Source organism: Oncorhynchus kisutch, unplaced genomic scaffold, assembly GCF_002021735.2.
Source record: "Oncorhynchus kisutch isolate 150728-3 unplaced genomic scaffold, Okis_V2 Okis06b-Okis10b_hom, whole genome shotgun sequence".
NCBI classification, from domain to species: Eukaryota; Metazoa; Chordata; class Actinopteri; order Salmoniformes; family Salmonidae; genus Oncorhynchus; species Oncorhynchus kisutch.
In genome coordinates this window covers 5,573,093-5,587,462 of record NW_022261983.1, presented here as the reverse complement: position 1 = coordinate 5,587,462, position 14,370 = coordinate 5,573,093, and the positions used below count along the sequence as shown (strand labels likewise).

Below are 14,370 nucleotides of genomic sequence, written 5' to 3'. Positions count from 1 at the left end.
AGCAGGTATCTATCAGTCTTATCAGCAGGTATATGTCAGTCTTAGCATCAGGCATCTACCAGTCTTAGCATCAGGTATCTGTCAGTCTTAGCAGCAGGTATCTGTCAGTCTTAGCAGCAGGTATCTGTCAGCCTTAGCAGCAGGTATCTATCAGTCTTAGCAGCAGGTATCTGTCAGTCTTAGCAGCAGGTATCTGTCAGCCTTAGCAGCAGGTATCTATCAGTCTTAGCAGCAGGTATCTATCATTCTTAGAAGCAGGTATCTATCAGTCTTAGCAGCAGGTATCTGTCAGTCTTAGCAGCAGGTATATGTCAGTATTAGCAGCAGGTATCTATCATTCTTAGCAGCAGGTATCTATCAGTCTTAGCAGCAGGTATCTGTCATTCTTAGCAGCGGGTATCGATCAGTCTTATCAGCAGGTATCTATCAGTCTTAGCAGCAGGTATATGTCAGTCTTATCAGCAGGTATATGTCAGTCTTAGCATCAGGCATCTACCAGTCTTAGCATCAGGTATCTGTCAGTCTTAGCAGCAGGTATCTATCAGTCTTAGCAGCAGGTATCTGTCAGTCTTAGCATCAGGCGTCTACCAGTCTTAGCAGCAGGCATCTGTCAGCCTTAGCAGCATGTATCTGCCAGTCTTAGCAGCAGGTATCTATCAGTCTTAGCAGCAGGTATCTGCCAGGCTCCAATCATGGATGAAAAACCAATAAACTAGCAAATGTTTAGGTCAGTGGTTCACGCTATCTCAGGGATACACACACACACACACACACACACACACACACACACACACACACACACACACAATCAGGGAGAGAGACACGCACACACACACACAAATCTGTCATTTCAAGGTTGTCCTTAAAATTCCCATCAGACGATAACGAACATGCCTTTGTTTAGCTTGAGCTACAAGCGTGACGGACAAGTGTCACACATAATTCAGAGTTATGGAAGCAGATTTGAATGAAATGAGCGGTTTAACAAATTGATTGAAGGCTGGGTTCTTCAGTGAACAGCTGTTGCCTTTCCCAGCAATAATGACATGTAGCTAGCAGACCTGGGTTAAAAAACTATGTAAAATAATTTCAAATACTATATCTATGCTTGATTGAGCTTGCCTGTTGCCATGAATCCAATAGAAGTCTAAAAATGACAAACCCCACCCACCTGACACAGGCTAAACAAACGCTGGAAGCATTTGAAAGATATCAAATAGTATTTCATTCCAGGTCTGGTATCTAGACAGTACTGGATGACATGGTTCCAGACTGATAACAACACAGGCTCTACATACGTCAATGGACTGAAATAACCCTCAGTCAGAGGCTAAATTGGTTTAATATCTTAGTTAATTTTTCATTCACATTTCCCAGACGAGCAACTAAGCATATTAAATGAATCCCTCTCTCATGCGTTCACATGGCTCAGCGTGTTTGTGTGTGTATGTGTGTGTGTGTGTGTATATGTGTGTGTGTGTGTGTGTGTGTGTATGTGTGTGTGTACGTGTGTGTGTATGTGTGTGTGTGTGTGTGTGTGTGTGTGTTTTCTCGTCTGTCTTTATGTTTGTGTGTTTGTTTCTGGGCTTGGCACTGTGGGAACTTGGTTTTGGCTGAGTGGCGTCAGGAGGATCTCTGTGTAATCTGGGTCTCAGCACACAGGCTTTGCCCTCTCAGCTCCCAGCTCCCAGCTCTCTGCCATCCTCTTCCTCTCCCTCTCCCTTCAACAGACTAGATACCGTTTCTACCCTTCCTCTCCCACTCCCTTCAACAGACTAGATACCGTTTCTACCCTTCCTCTCCCACTCCCTTCAACAGACTAGATACCGTTTCTACCCTTCCTCTCCCTTCAACAGACTAGATACCGTTTCTACCCTTCCTCTCCCTTCAACAGACTAGATACCATTTCTACCCTTCCTCTCCCTCTCCCTTCAACAGACTAGATACCGTTTCTACCCTTCCTCTCCCTTCAACAGACTAGCTACCATTTCTACCCTTCCTCTCCCTTCAACAGACTAGATACCGTTGCTACCCCTCCTCTCCCTCTCCCTTCAACAATACACGCAGTCAGTCAGGAAAGCTAAGGCCAGCTTCTTCAGGCAGAAGTTTGCATCCTGTAGCTCCAACTCCAAAAAGTTCTGGGACACTGTGAAGTCCATGGAGAACAAGAGCACCTCCTCCCAGCTGCCCACTGCACTGAGGCTAGGTAACACGGTCACCACTGATAAATCCATGATTATCGACAACTTCAATAAGCATTTCTCAACGGCTGGCCATGCCTTCCGCCTGGCTACTTCAACCTCGGCCAACAGCTCCGCCCCCCCCGCAGCTCCTCGCCCAAGCCTCTCCAGGTTCTCCTTTACCCAAATCCAGATAGCAGATGTTCTGAAAGAGCTGCAAAACCTGGACCCGTACAAATCAGCTGGGCTTGACAATCTGGACCCTCTATTTCTGAAACTATCTGCCACCATTGTCGCAACCCCTATTACCAGCCTGTTCAACCTCTCTTTCATCTCGTCTGAGATCCCCAAGGATTGGAAAGCTGCCGCAGTCATCCCCCTCTTCAAAGGGGGAGACACCCTGGACCCAAACTGTTACAGACCTATATCCATCCTGCCCTGCGTATCTAAGGTCTTCGAAAGCCAAGTCAACAAACAGGTCACTGACCATCTCGAATCCCACCGTACCTTCTCCGCTGTGCAATCTGGTTTCCGAGCCGGTCATGGGTGCACCTCAGCCACACTCAAGGTACTAAACGACATCATAACCGCCATCGATAAAAGACAGTACTGTGCAGCCGTCTTCATCGACCTTGCCAAGGCTTTCGACTCTGTCAATCACCATATTCTTATCGGCAGACTCAGTAGCCTCGGTTTTTCGGATGACTGCCTTGCCTGGTTCACCAATTACTTTGCAGACAGAGTTCAGTGTGTCAAATCGGAGGGCATGCTGTCCGGTCCTCTGGCAGTCTCTATGGGGGTGCCACAGGGTTCAATTCTCGGGCCGACTCTTTTCTCTGTGTATATCAATGATGTTGCTCTTGCTGCGGGCGATTCCCTGATCCACCTCTACGCAGACGACACCATTCTATATACTTTCGGCCCGTCTTTGGACACTGTGCTATCTAACCTCCAAACAAGCTTCAATGCCATACAACACTCCTTCCGTGGCCTCCAACTGCTCTTAAACGCTAGTAAAACCAAATGCATGCTTTTCAACCGGTCGCTGCCTGCACCTGCATGCCCGACTAGCATCACCACCCTGGATGGTTCCGACCTAGAATATGTGGACGTCTATAAGTACCTAGGTGTCTGGCTAGACTGCAAACTCTCCTTCCAGACTCATATCAAACATCTCCAATCGAAAATCAAATCAAGAGTCGGCTTTCTATTCCGCAACAAAGCCTCCTTCACTCAAGCCGCCAAGCTTACCCTAGTAAAACTGACTATCCTACCGATCCTCGACTTCGGCGATGTCATCTACAAAATGGCTTCCAACACTCTACTCAGCAAACTGGATGCAGTCTATCACAGTGCCATCCGTTTTGTCACTAAAGCACCTTATACCACCCACCACTGCGACTTGTATGCTCTAGTCGGCTGGCCCTCGCTACATATTCGTCGCCAGACCCACTGGCTCCAGGTCATCTACAAGTCTATGCTAGGTAAAGCTCCGCCTTATCTCAGCTCACTGGTCACGATGGCAACACCCATCCGTAGCACGCGCTCCAGCAGGTGTATCTCACTGATCATCCCTAAAGCCAACACCTCATTTGGCCGCCTTTCGTTCCAGTACTCTGCTGCCTGTGACTGGAACGAATTGCAAAAATCGCTGAAGTTGGAGACTTTTATCTCCCTCACCAACTTCAAACATCAGCTATCTGAGCAGCTAACCGATCGCTGCAGCTGTACATAGTCTATTGGTAAATAGCCCACCCTTTTCACCTACCTCATCCCCATACTGTTTTTATTTATTTACTTTTCTGCTCTTCTGCACACCAATATCTCTACCTGTACATGACCATCTGATCTTTTATCACTACAGTGTTAATCTGCAAAATTGTAATTATTTGCCTACCTCCTCATGCCTTTTGCACACATTGTATATAGACCCCCCCTTTGTTTTCTACTGTGTTATTGACTTGTTAATTGTTTACTCCATGTGTAACTCTTTGTTGTATGCTCACACTGCTATGCTTTATCTTGGCCAGGTCGCAGTTGCAAATGAGAACTTGTTCTCAACTAGCCTACCTGGTTAAATAAAGGTGAAATAAAATAAAAATAAAAACAGACTAGATACCGTTTCTACCCTTCCTCTCCCTTCAACAGACTAGATACCGTTTCTACCCTTCCTCTCCCTTCAACAGACTAGATACCGTTTCTACCCTTCCTCTCCCATTTGTAGACTAACAGGCTAGACTTTAGTCTATCTACTTTCTACTTTCAGCCTTTAAGAGGTTTGACCCTTTGTCTATTCCCATCCGCTGCCATTCGTAAAGAGGCTAGACAGTAGACAGTTAACCCTCTCTGTGTCTATACTCTCCCAGCTTTAAAGTGGCTAGTAGGCCCTGTCTGTAAGCACTATCCCCCCAACTCTCACTACTTCCAGCTCTAAAGACTCTAGTAACCCTCTCTCTACACCTCTATCCATAAAGACTCTAGTAACCCCTCTCTCTATACCTCTATCCATAAAGACTCTAGTAACCCTCTCTCTACACCTCTATCCATAAAGACTCTAGTAACCCCTCTCTCTATACCTCTATCCATAAAGACTCTAGTAACCCCTCTCTCTACACCTCTATCCATAAAGACTCTAGTAACCCTCTCTCTACACCTCTGTCCATAAAGACTCTAGTAACCCCTCTCTCTACCCCTCTATCCATAAAGACTATAGTAACCCCTCTCTCTACACCTCTATCCATAAAGACTCTAGTAACCACTCTATCCATAAAGACTTGATTACCCCTTTCTCTACACCTCTATCCCTAAAGACTCTAGTAACCCCTCTCTCTACCCCTCTATCCATAAAGACTATAGTAACCCCTCTCTCTACACCTCTATCTATAAAGATTCTAGTACCCCTCTCTCTACCACTCTATCCATAAAGACTCTAGTAACCCCTCTCTCTACCCCTCTATCCATAAAGACTATAGTAACCCCTCTCTCTACCCCTCTATCCATAAAGACTCTAGTAACCCCTCTCTCTACACCTCTATCCATAAAGACTCTAGTAACCCCTCTCTCTACACCTCTATCTATAAACTCTAGTAACCCCTCTCTCTACACCTCTATCCATAAATACTCTAGTAACCCTCTCTCTACACCTCTATCCATAAAGACTCTAGTAACCCTCTCTCTACACCTCTATCCATAAAGACTTGATTACCCCTTTCTCTACACCTCTATCCATAAAGACTATAGTAACCCCTCTCTCTACCACTCTATCCATAAAGACTCTAGTAACCCCTCTCTCTACACCTCTATCCATAAAGACTCTAGTAACCCTCTCTCTCCACCCTCTTTCCATAAAGACTCTAGTAACCCCTCTCTACCCCTCTATCCATAAAGACTCTAGTAACCCCTCTCTCTACACCTATATCCATAAAGACTCTAGTAACCCTCTCTCCACCCTCTTTCCATAAAGACTCTAGTAACCCCTCTACACCTCAATCCATAAAGACTCTAGTAACCCCTCTCTACCCCTCTATCCATAAAGACTCTAGTAACCCCTCTCTACCCCTCTATCCATAAAGACTCTAGTAACCCCTCTCTCTACACCTCTATCCATAAAGACTCTAGTAACCCCTCTCTCTATACCTCTATCCATAAAGACTCTAGTAACCCCTCTCTCTACACCTCTATCCATAAAGACTCTAGTAACCCCTCTCTACCCCTCTATCCATAAAGACTCTAGTAACCCCTCTCTCTACACCTCTATCCATAAAGACTCTAATAACCCTCTCTCTATACCTCTATCCATAAAGACTCTAGTAACCCTCTCTCTACACCTCTATCCATAAAGACTCTAGTAACCCTCTCTCTACACCTCTATCCATAAAGAGTATTGCCTCTCTCTTTGGAGCAAATTGTCTATTTCCAGCATTCCAGATGGTTGATAGAGACTACAGAGGGTTGATGTCAGTCGTGTACTGCAGTGGCCTCATGAATGTTTCAGCCAGTCTGCTGCTGTTGTAGTTGTGGTCCTCTTCATGGTGAGCCATCTGTTGCTTTAAGTTAATTACAGCCTACAGACTGCTGCTTCCCTCAGAGCATTGATGCTTTCTTTCTTACAGTGCTATCTCCTTCTCTCTCCCACTGGCATCTCTTTGATTCTGTTTTGCTATAGTTCTCTCTTTCTCTCTCTCTCTCTCTCTCTCTCTCTCTCTCTCTCTCTCTCTCTCTCTCTCCCCCTCTTCCTCTCTCTCCTTCTTTCTCCCTCTCTCTCCTTCTCTCTCCCTCTCCCTCTCCCTCTCCCTCTCCCTCTCCCTCTCTCTCTCTCCCTTTCGCTCTCTCGCTCTCTCTCTCTCTCTCTCTCTCTCTCTCTCTCTCTCTCTCTCTCTCTCTCTCTCTCTCTCTCTCTCTCCCTCTCTCTTCTCCCCACGGTAACACATCTGCAGAGCTCAGAGCTCTAAGTTTTTCTCCCTAGAACATCTTTCCTTAAATACAGAGGCAGTAGTCTTTGTAGTGGGCTCTGAGGAAATGTGGCTGGCCCGCATCATTCCCCCAAACAGTCCTTTGGTTCAGACATGGACATGAAAATGCATGTTTTATGAATGAGCACATGGCCTCGTGACCTCACAGCGAAGGGCTGCACACGCACACACACGCACACGCACACACACACACACACGCACGCACGCACGCACACACACACACACACACACACACTGGCGCACACACATACTGGCACACACACACACACACGTACACTGATCTGAGTCAAACATGGGTTGCATTCCAATATGTACAGACAGTTGGGTTTATTTAAAATATACGGTAATGTGCTTAAATCTGTGCATTGAGCTATGTTGATGTATGTGCATGTGCCTGGCTTCATGTGTACAGCTCTAGATTTTACTTTTCTTTTCAATAAAGTTTTTTTGGGGAACTTTAAAAAAAGCTTTTTAGCCATGTAGACATGACAGATAGGAAAGACAATGTGTACAGTATTAAATGGAATCCCATCAATTCCACTGTCTGTGATGAAGGTGCTGAAGTCTGGTTCCTGTTTGCTATGTTGTTCCTCAGGTGATTCCTAAAGACTACAAGACCATGACTGCTCTGGCCAAGGCCATCTCCAAGAATGTGCTGTTTGCTCACCTCGACGACAACGAAAGGAGGTAAGAACCACAAATCATAATCCAACTGACCCAAGATCAGTGTCTAGAGACGACTTCATCCTAGTTAAAACACATTAGTGACCGAGTGACTGAGTGAGAGAGCGACATTGTGTGTGTGAGCTAATCATAAAGAGGCCTTTTGTTGTGGTTGAGCAGTTTTCCCGTGTGGCCACAGTGGGCCAGTGTTGTCTGCAGTGCTGCTGGGTTGAAACAGGTCAGAAGTGGTGAGAAGAGGGGCAGGCAGACACTGGGCAGAGGGGCGAGGGGTACGGAGAGAGAGAGGGGGGCATGCCGGAGGGAAAATTGACTGCCTGTTGCCGCCCTCTCCTGTGTGTGTGTGTACGCTGTTGTTGTCGATCGCCATGGCAACCAATCCCCCAAAAAGGCAGGCAGTGTGGATGTTTGACAGTAATCTAAAGTGTGTTGAAATTTTGGTGGGGTGCGGGGTTGGAATTGGGTTACTCGGAACGACACGATTCGCCACGGCTCTGAGAGAGGGTCTGAGGCTGTGGGGTTTGACAAACACAAAACAGCAACAACAAATCAAATCAAACTTTATTTGTCACATGCACCGAATACAACAAGTGTAGACTTTACCATGAAATGCTGACTTACAAGCCCTTAACCAACACTGCAGTTCAAGAAAGAGTTAAGAGTTTATTTACCAAATTAACTAAAGTAAAAAATAATAGTAACACAATAAAATGACAATAAGGAGGCTATATATAGGGGGTACCAGTACCAAGTCGATGTGCGGGGTAAAGTGATAATAAACAGATAATAAACAGCGAGTAGCAGCAGTGTTAGAACAAATGGAGAGGGACAGGGGACGGGGACGGGGACGGGGACGGGGGACGGGGACGGGGACGGGGGACGGGGACGGGGGACGGGGGACGGGGGACGGGGACGGGGACGGGGGACGGGGACGGGGACAGGGACGGGGGACGGGGGACAGGGACGGGGACGGGGGACAGGGACGGGGGACGGGGACGGGGACAGGGACAGGGGGGGGTCAATGTGTAAATAGTCCGGTGGACATTTGATGAGCTGTTCAGCAGTCTTTTGGCTTGGGGATAGAAGCTGTTAAGGAGCCTTTTGGTCTTAGACTTGGTCCTCCGGTACCGCTTGTCAGAGAGAGAGAGAGATTCATTAATCCCTCCATCCCTCCCCTTCACCCCATCTCTTCTCTCTTCCTCTCTCTTTCCTTCTCTACCTCTTTCTCTATCCCTCTATCCATCCCTCCCCTTCACCCCATCTCTTCTCTCTTCCTCTCTTTCCTTCTCTACCTCTTTCTCTATCCCTCTATCCATCCCTCCCTCCCTCCCTCCCCTTCACCCCATCTCTTCTCTCTTCCTCTCTTTCCTTCTCTACCTCTTTCTCTATCCCTCTATCCATCCCTCCCCTTCACCCCATCTCTTCTCTCTTCCTCTCTCTTTCCTTCTCCACCTCTTTCTCTATCCCTCTATCCATCCCTCCCCTTCACCCCCTCTCTTCTCTCTTCCTCTCTCTTTCCTTCTTCTTTCTCTATCTCTCTATCCATCCATCCCTCCCTTTCACCCCCTCTCTTCTCTCTTTTTCTATCCCTCTATCCATCCATCCATCCCTCCCCTTCACCCCATCTCTTCTCTCTTCCTCTCTTTCCTTCTCTACCTCTTTCTCTATCCCTCTATCCATCCCTCCCCTTCACCCCATCTCTTCTCTCTTCCTCTCTCTTTCCTTCTCCACCTCTTTCTCTATCCCTCTATCCATCCCTCCCCTTCACCCCCTCTCTTCTCTCTTCCTCTCTCTTTCCTTCTTCTTTCTCTATCCCTCTATCCATCCATCCCTCCCCTTCACCCCCTCTCTTCTCTCTTTCTCTATCCCTCTATCCATCCCTCCCCTTCACCCCCTCTCTTCTCTCTTCCTCTCTCTTTCCTTCTTCTTTCTCTATCCCTCTATCCATCCCTCCCCTTCACCCCATCTCTTCTCTCTTCCTCTCTCTTTCCTTCTCCACCTCTTTCTCCTTTCTTCCCCTTTCCATCCCACCCCACCCCTACTATTCACTCTCTTCCCTCCCTATCCCTCCACCCCTCCTCCATCCCTTCCTTCCTTCCTAATCTCCAGGCCAGTACTGTGGAAAACATCTCAGGTGGCTCCCTCCCTCCCCTCCCTCCCTCCCTCTTTGCTCTGGACAGCAGCCTGAATACTGGTTCATTGCCGGGGAGAATCCATTAGGTCTGTATCCCAGGCTGCATCCACAGAACAGCAGGGAAAAGACTCTCTCCCTTCACCCCTCGATTCTAGCCTCCCGACGGTCCCAGGGAGAAAACACAAAACACACCTTTTTCCATTCTTTCGTCAGCTGGTAATTTACTGCGCTCCTCACTTCTTGGCACAGGGCTTCAGTCTGATTGCACGTCAGTGTTGTTGCAACCAGCCGACAGTTTGCCCAGCAGTGGCAGGCAGAGAAGAAACATGTGATATCATAGAATCACACAGGCAGAAGTACACTGTAGTAGAGACCTTGGTTCAAGTAGTACTTGTTTCCTTCAAAATAATCTGAGCATTTGATTATGTCTTCCTGGAGTGACAGATGGGAGAGGTTTGCACTTTTGGGTCTACACCCTTAGTTCAGTTGTGTCAGGCAAGCTCAGAAAAGCGCAGTGAAGTATTTTAAATAAAGCAAATACTATTTGAACCCAGGTCTGATGTAGTCACTTAAATCTAGTGCTTGGGTGGCTGATACGGAGGCTTAGGGTTACATTGGCACCGGACCATAAACTTGCCTTGTTTTAATGTATACAAGACCTGTTGGCATGACCAGACCATACATGACCACACAGCCCCAGAGGAGACTGTATATGATTCTGAATTTATATGACTGGCTGTCGTGTTCGTGTAGCGGCTACAGAGACGGGCCGTCAGCGACAGACCGACAGACAGACAGACAGACAGACAGGCCGACAGACAGACAGGCCGACAGACAGACAGACAGACAGACAGACAGACAGACAGACAGACAGACAGACAGGCCGACAGACAGACACACAGAACAGCATGGTGTCTGATTAGACAGACAGACACACAGAACAGCATGGTGTCTGATTAGACAGACAGACAGACAGGCCGACAGACATGCCGACAGGCAGAAGAGCACAGCATGGTGTCTGATTAGACAGACAGACAGACAGGCCGACAGACATGCCGACAGGCAGAACAGCACAGCATGGTGTCTGATTAGACAGACAGACAGACAGACAGACACACAGAACAGCATGGTGTCTGATTAGACAGACAGACAGACAGACACACAGAACAGCATGGTGTCTGATTAGCTCATGTCTGAGTGATGGGGTGTAACGATGATGACAGGTCAGGATTATGTGTGATCAGCCGGATGGCGGAAGCTGTGACTTGGCGTTAGTTTAGCTCTGACAGGGCCGTGCTGAGTCCAACTCCCTCAGCCTTCAGCTGATGCGCTCAGTCACATTGAAGTTCCATTACCATAGTTTTGTGGTTGACACGTGACAAACTTCCACAATTTGTTCCTCTTGAATCCAGTCATACCACTTGTACGAAACACTGTTGTTCAAAACCAATAGGCCTAAAGTACAATTTGTATACGCTTTCTAAATGAGCCAGAGATGTCTGGGGCTGACGTAGATGGCCAGATGGTTTGTGATGGTTTGTGATGGTCAGTGCTGGCGTACCCTCTCTGGAGTGTCTGTCCATGTCTGGTGTTGCTGAGCTGAGAGGCTGTTGTCAATGACAGATGGGCCCTGATTGGCTAGAGTTGTTGGTTCCAAGGCTGTTGCTATGGCAAGGCTGTTCCAACATCTCAGACACTCTGGACCCACTCCAAAATACATACCGCCCCAACAGATCCACAGATGACACAATCTCAACTGCACTCCACACTGCCCTCACCCACATAGACAAATTGAATACCTATGTAAGAATGCTGTTCATTGACTACAGCTCCACATTCAACACCATAGTGCCCTCCAAACTCATCACTAAGTTCAGGACCCTGGGACTAAACAACACTGCAACTGGATCCTGGACTTCCTGACGGGCCGCCCCCTGCTGGTGAGGGTAGGCAACAGCACATCCGCCATCAACACAGGGGCCCTCAGGGGTGCGTGCTTAGTCCCACGACTGCGTGGGTGAACACCATCATCAAGTTTGCTGATGACATGAAGGTGGTAGGAGGGATCACTGACGAGGAAGAGGTCAGAGGGATCACTGACGAAGAGGTCAGAGGGATCACTGACGAAGAGGTCAGAGGGAGACATGGCAGTGTGGTGACGATGTGAAGGTGGTAGGAGGGATCACTGACGAAGAGGTCAGAGGGATCACTGACGAGGAAGAGGTCAGAGGGAGACATGGCAGTGTGCTGACGATGTGAAGCTGGTAGGAGGGATCACTGAAAAGGAAGAGGTCAGAGGGATCACTGACGAGGAAGAGGTTAGAGGGAGACATGGCAGTGTGGTGAAGATGTGAAGGTGGTAGGAGGGATCACTGACGAAGAGGTCAGAGGGATCACTGACGAGGAAGAGGTTAGAGGAAGACATGGCAGTGTGGTGACGATGTGAAGGTGGTAGGAGGGATCACTGAAGAGGAAGAGGTCAGAGGGATCACTGACGAGGAAGAGGCCAGAGGGAGACATGGCAGTGTGCTGACGATGTGAAGGTGGTAGGAGGGATCACTGACGAGGAAGAGGTCAGAGGGATCACTGACGAGGAAGAGGTTAGAGGGAGACATGGCAGTGTGGTGACGATGTGAAGGTGGTAGGAGGGATCACTGACGAGGAAGAGGTCAGAGGGATCACTGACGAGGAAGAGGTCAGAGGGATCACTGATGAGGAAGAGGTCAGAGGGAGACATGGCAGTGTGCTGACGATGTGAAGGTGGTAGGAGGGATCACTGACGAGGAAGAGGTCAGAGGGATCACTGACGAGGAAGAGGTCAGAGGGAGACATGGCAGTGTGCTGACGATGTGAAGGTGGTAGGAGGGATCACTGACGAGGAAGAGGTCAGAGGGATCACTGACGAGGAAGAGGTCAGAGGGAGACATGGCAGTGTGCTGACGAAGTGAAGGTGGTAGGAGGGATCACTCTACCCACATGCTCACACATACTTATACTGACACCCCAACACACACACACATACTATACACCCACACACATAACATGTTCACACATGCATACTGACGCCACACACACACACGCGCGCACACACTTTCACACTCACCACATGCTGCTATTGCCTATTATCTATCCTGCACATTGACTCAGTACTGGTACTCCCTGTATATAGTCATGTTATTACCTGGTAGCTCTGCACATTGACTCAGTACTGGTACTCCCTGTATATAGTCATGTTATTACCTGGTACTCCCTGTATATAGTCATGTTATTACCTGGTACTCCCTGTATATAGTCATGTTATTACCTGGTACTCCCTGTATATAGTCATGTTATTACCTGGTACTCCCTGTATATAGTCATGTTATTACCTGGTACTCCCTGTATATAGTCATGTTATTACCTGGTACTCCCTGTATATAGTCATGCTATTACCTGGTACTCCCTGTATATAGTCATGCTATTACCTGGTACTCCCTGTATATAGTCATGTTATTACCTGGTACTCCCTGTATATAGTCATGTTATTACCTGGTACTCCCTGTATATAGTCATGTTATTACCTGGTACTCGCTGTATATAGTCATGTTATTACCTGGTACTCTCTGTATATAGTCATGTTATTACCTGGTACTCCCTGTATATAGTCATGTTATTACCTGGTAGCCCTGCACATTGACTCAGTACTGGTACTCCCTGTATATAGTCATGTTATTACCTGGTACTCGCTGTATATAGTCATGTTATTACCTGGTACTCCCTGTATATAGTCATGTTATTACCTGGTACTCCCTGTATATAGTCATGTTATTACCTGGTACTCTCTGTATATAGTCATGTTATTACCTGGTACTCCCTGTGTATAGTCATGTTATTACCTGGTACTCTCTGTATATAGTCATGTTATTACCTGGTACTCCCTGTATATAGTCATGTTATTACCTGGTACTCCCTGTATATAGTCATGCTATTACCTGGTACTCCCTGTATATAGTCATATTATTACCTGGTACTCCCTGTATATAGTCATGTTAATACCTGGTACTCTCTGTATATAGTCATGTTATTACCTGGTACTCCCTGTATATAGTCATGTTATTACCTGGTACTCCCTGTATATAGTCATGTTATTACCTGGTACTCCCTGTATATAGTCATGTTATTACCTGGTACTCTCTGTATATAGTCATGTTATTACCTGGTACTCCCTGTATATAGTCATGTTATTACCTGGTACTCCCTGTATATAGTCATGTTATTACCTGGTACTCCCTGTATATAGTCATGTTATTACCTGGTACTCCCTGTATATAGTCATGCTATTTTTACTCCTTATTGTTATTTGTTTTTCATGTGTAGTTATTCCTTTTTTCACTATTTCAATTTAGTTGAGTTTTTCTTGTTATCTTTAACTCTGCATTGTTGGAAAAGGACCATAAGTAAGCATTTCACTGTTAGTCTACACCTGTTGTTTACCAAGCATGTGACAAATGAAATTGTGTTTGATTTTATTGCTGGGCTTTGCAGAAAGGTTTCTGCACTCGATGTTTCATACAGGTATACTGGCCTGACTGGCTGGAGTTCGTGCTCTTTGAAGCTGATATGGGTTGATGTCTCAGGTATGCAAGGCTGCTATTGGCTGATCTCTCAGGCATGCAAGGCTGCTATTGGCTGATCTCTCAGGCATGCAAGGCTACCAGCCACAAGCTGGTGTTGCTTGGCTGTTGGCTGTTATTGGCAGGCCTTGTCGAACAGTAATCTGTCATTGGCTGGTGTTTCTGATTTGGACTGAGCCTGGTGTGTTCTATGAGTCAGTTCCTTCCCTGGCAGCTGCAGCCGTGTGAAGAACAAGACGAAGGAAACATCCCATATCGTTAGTCACTCAGCAGTTATGTGAGCTGAACGG

At 47.1% G+C, this 14,370-nt stretch overlaps 1 protein-coding gene across 2 annotated transcripts in view; it reads left to right on the top strand.

Annotated features, from left to right (window-relative positions):
• The window catches only part of prkar1b (protein kinase, cAMP-dependent, regulatory, type I, beta), a 194,405-nt gene that overhangs the window by 45,075 nt on the left and 134,960 nt on the right, over positions 1-14,370 (top strand). For both annotated transcript variants that reach the window (XM_031814385.1, XM_031814386.1), the window contains one exon: positions 7,248-7,339. In XM_031814385.1, coding sequence (XP_031670245.1) covers positions 7,248-7,339 — 92 coding nt within the window. The remainder of the gene's footprint in view (positions 1-7,247; positions 7,340-14,370) is intronic.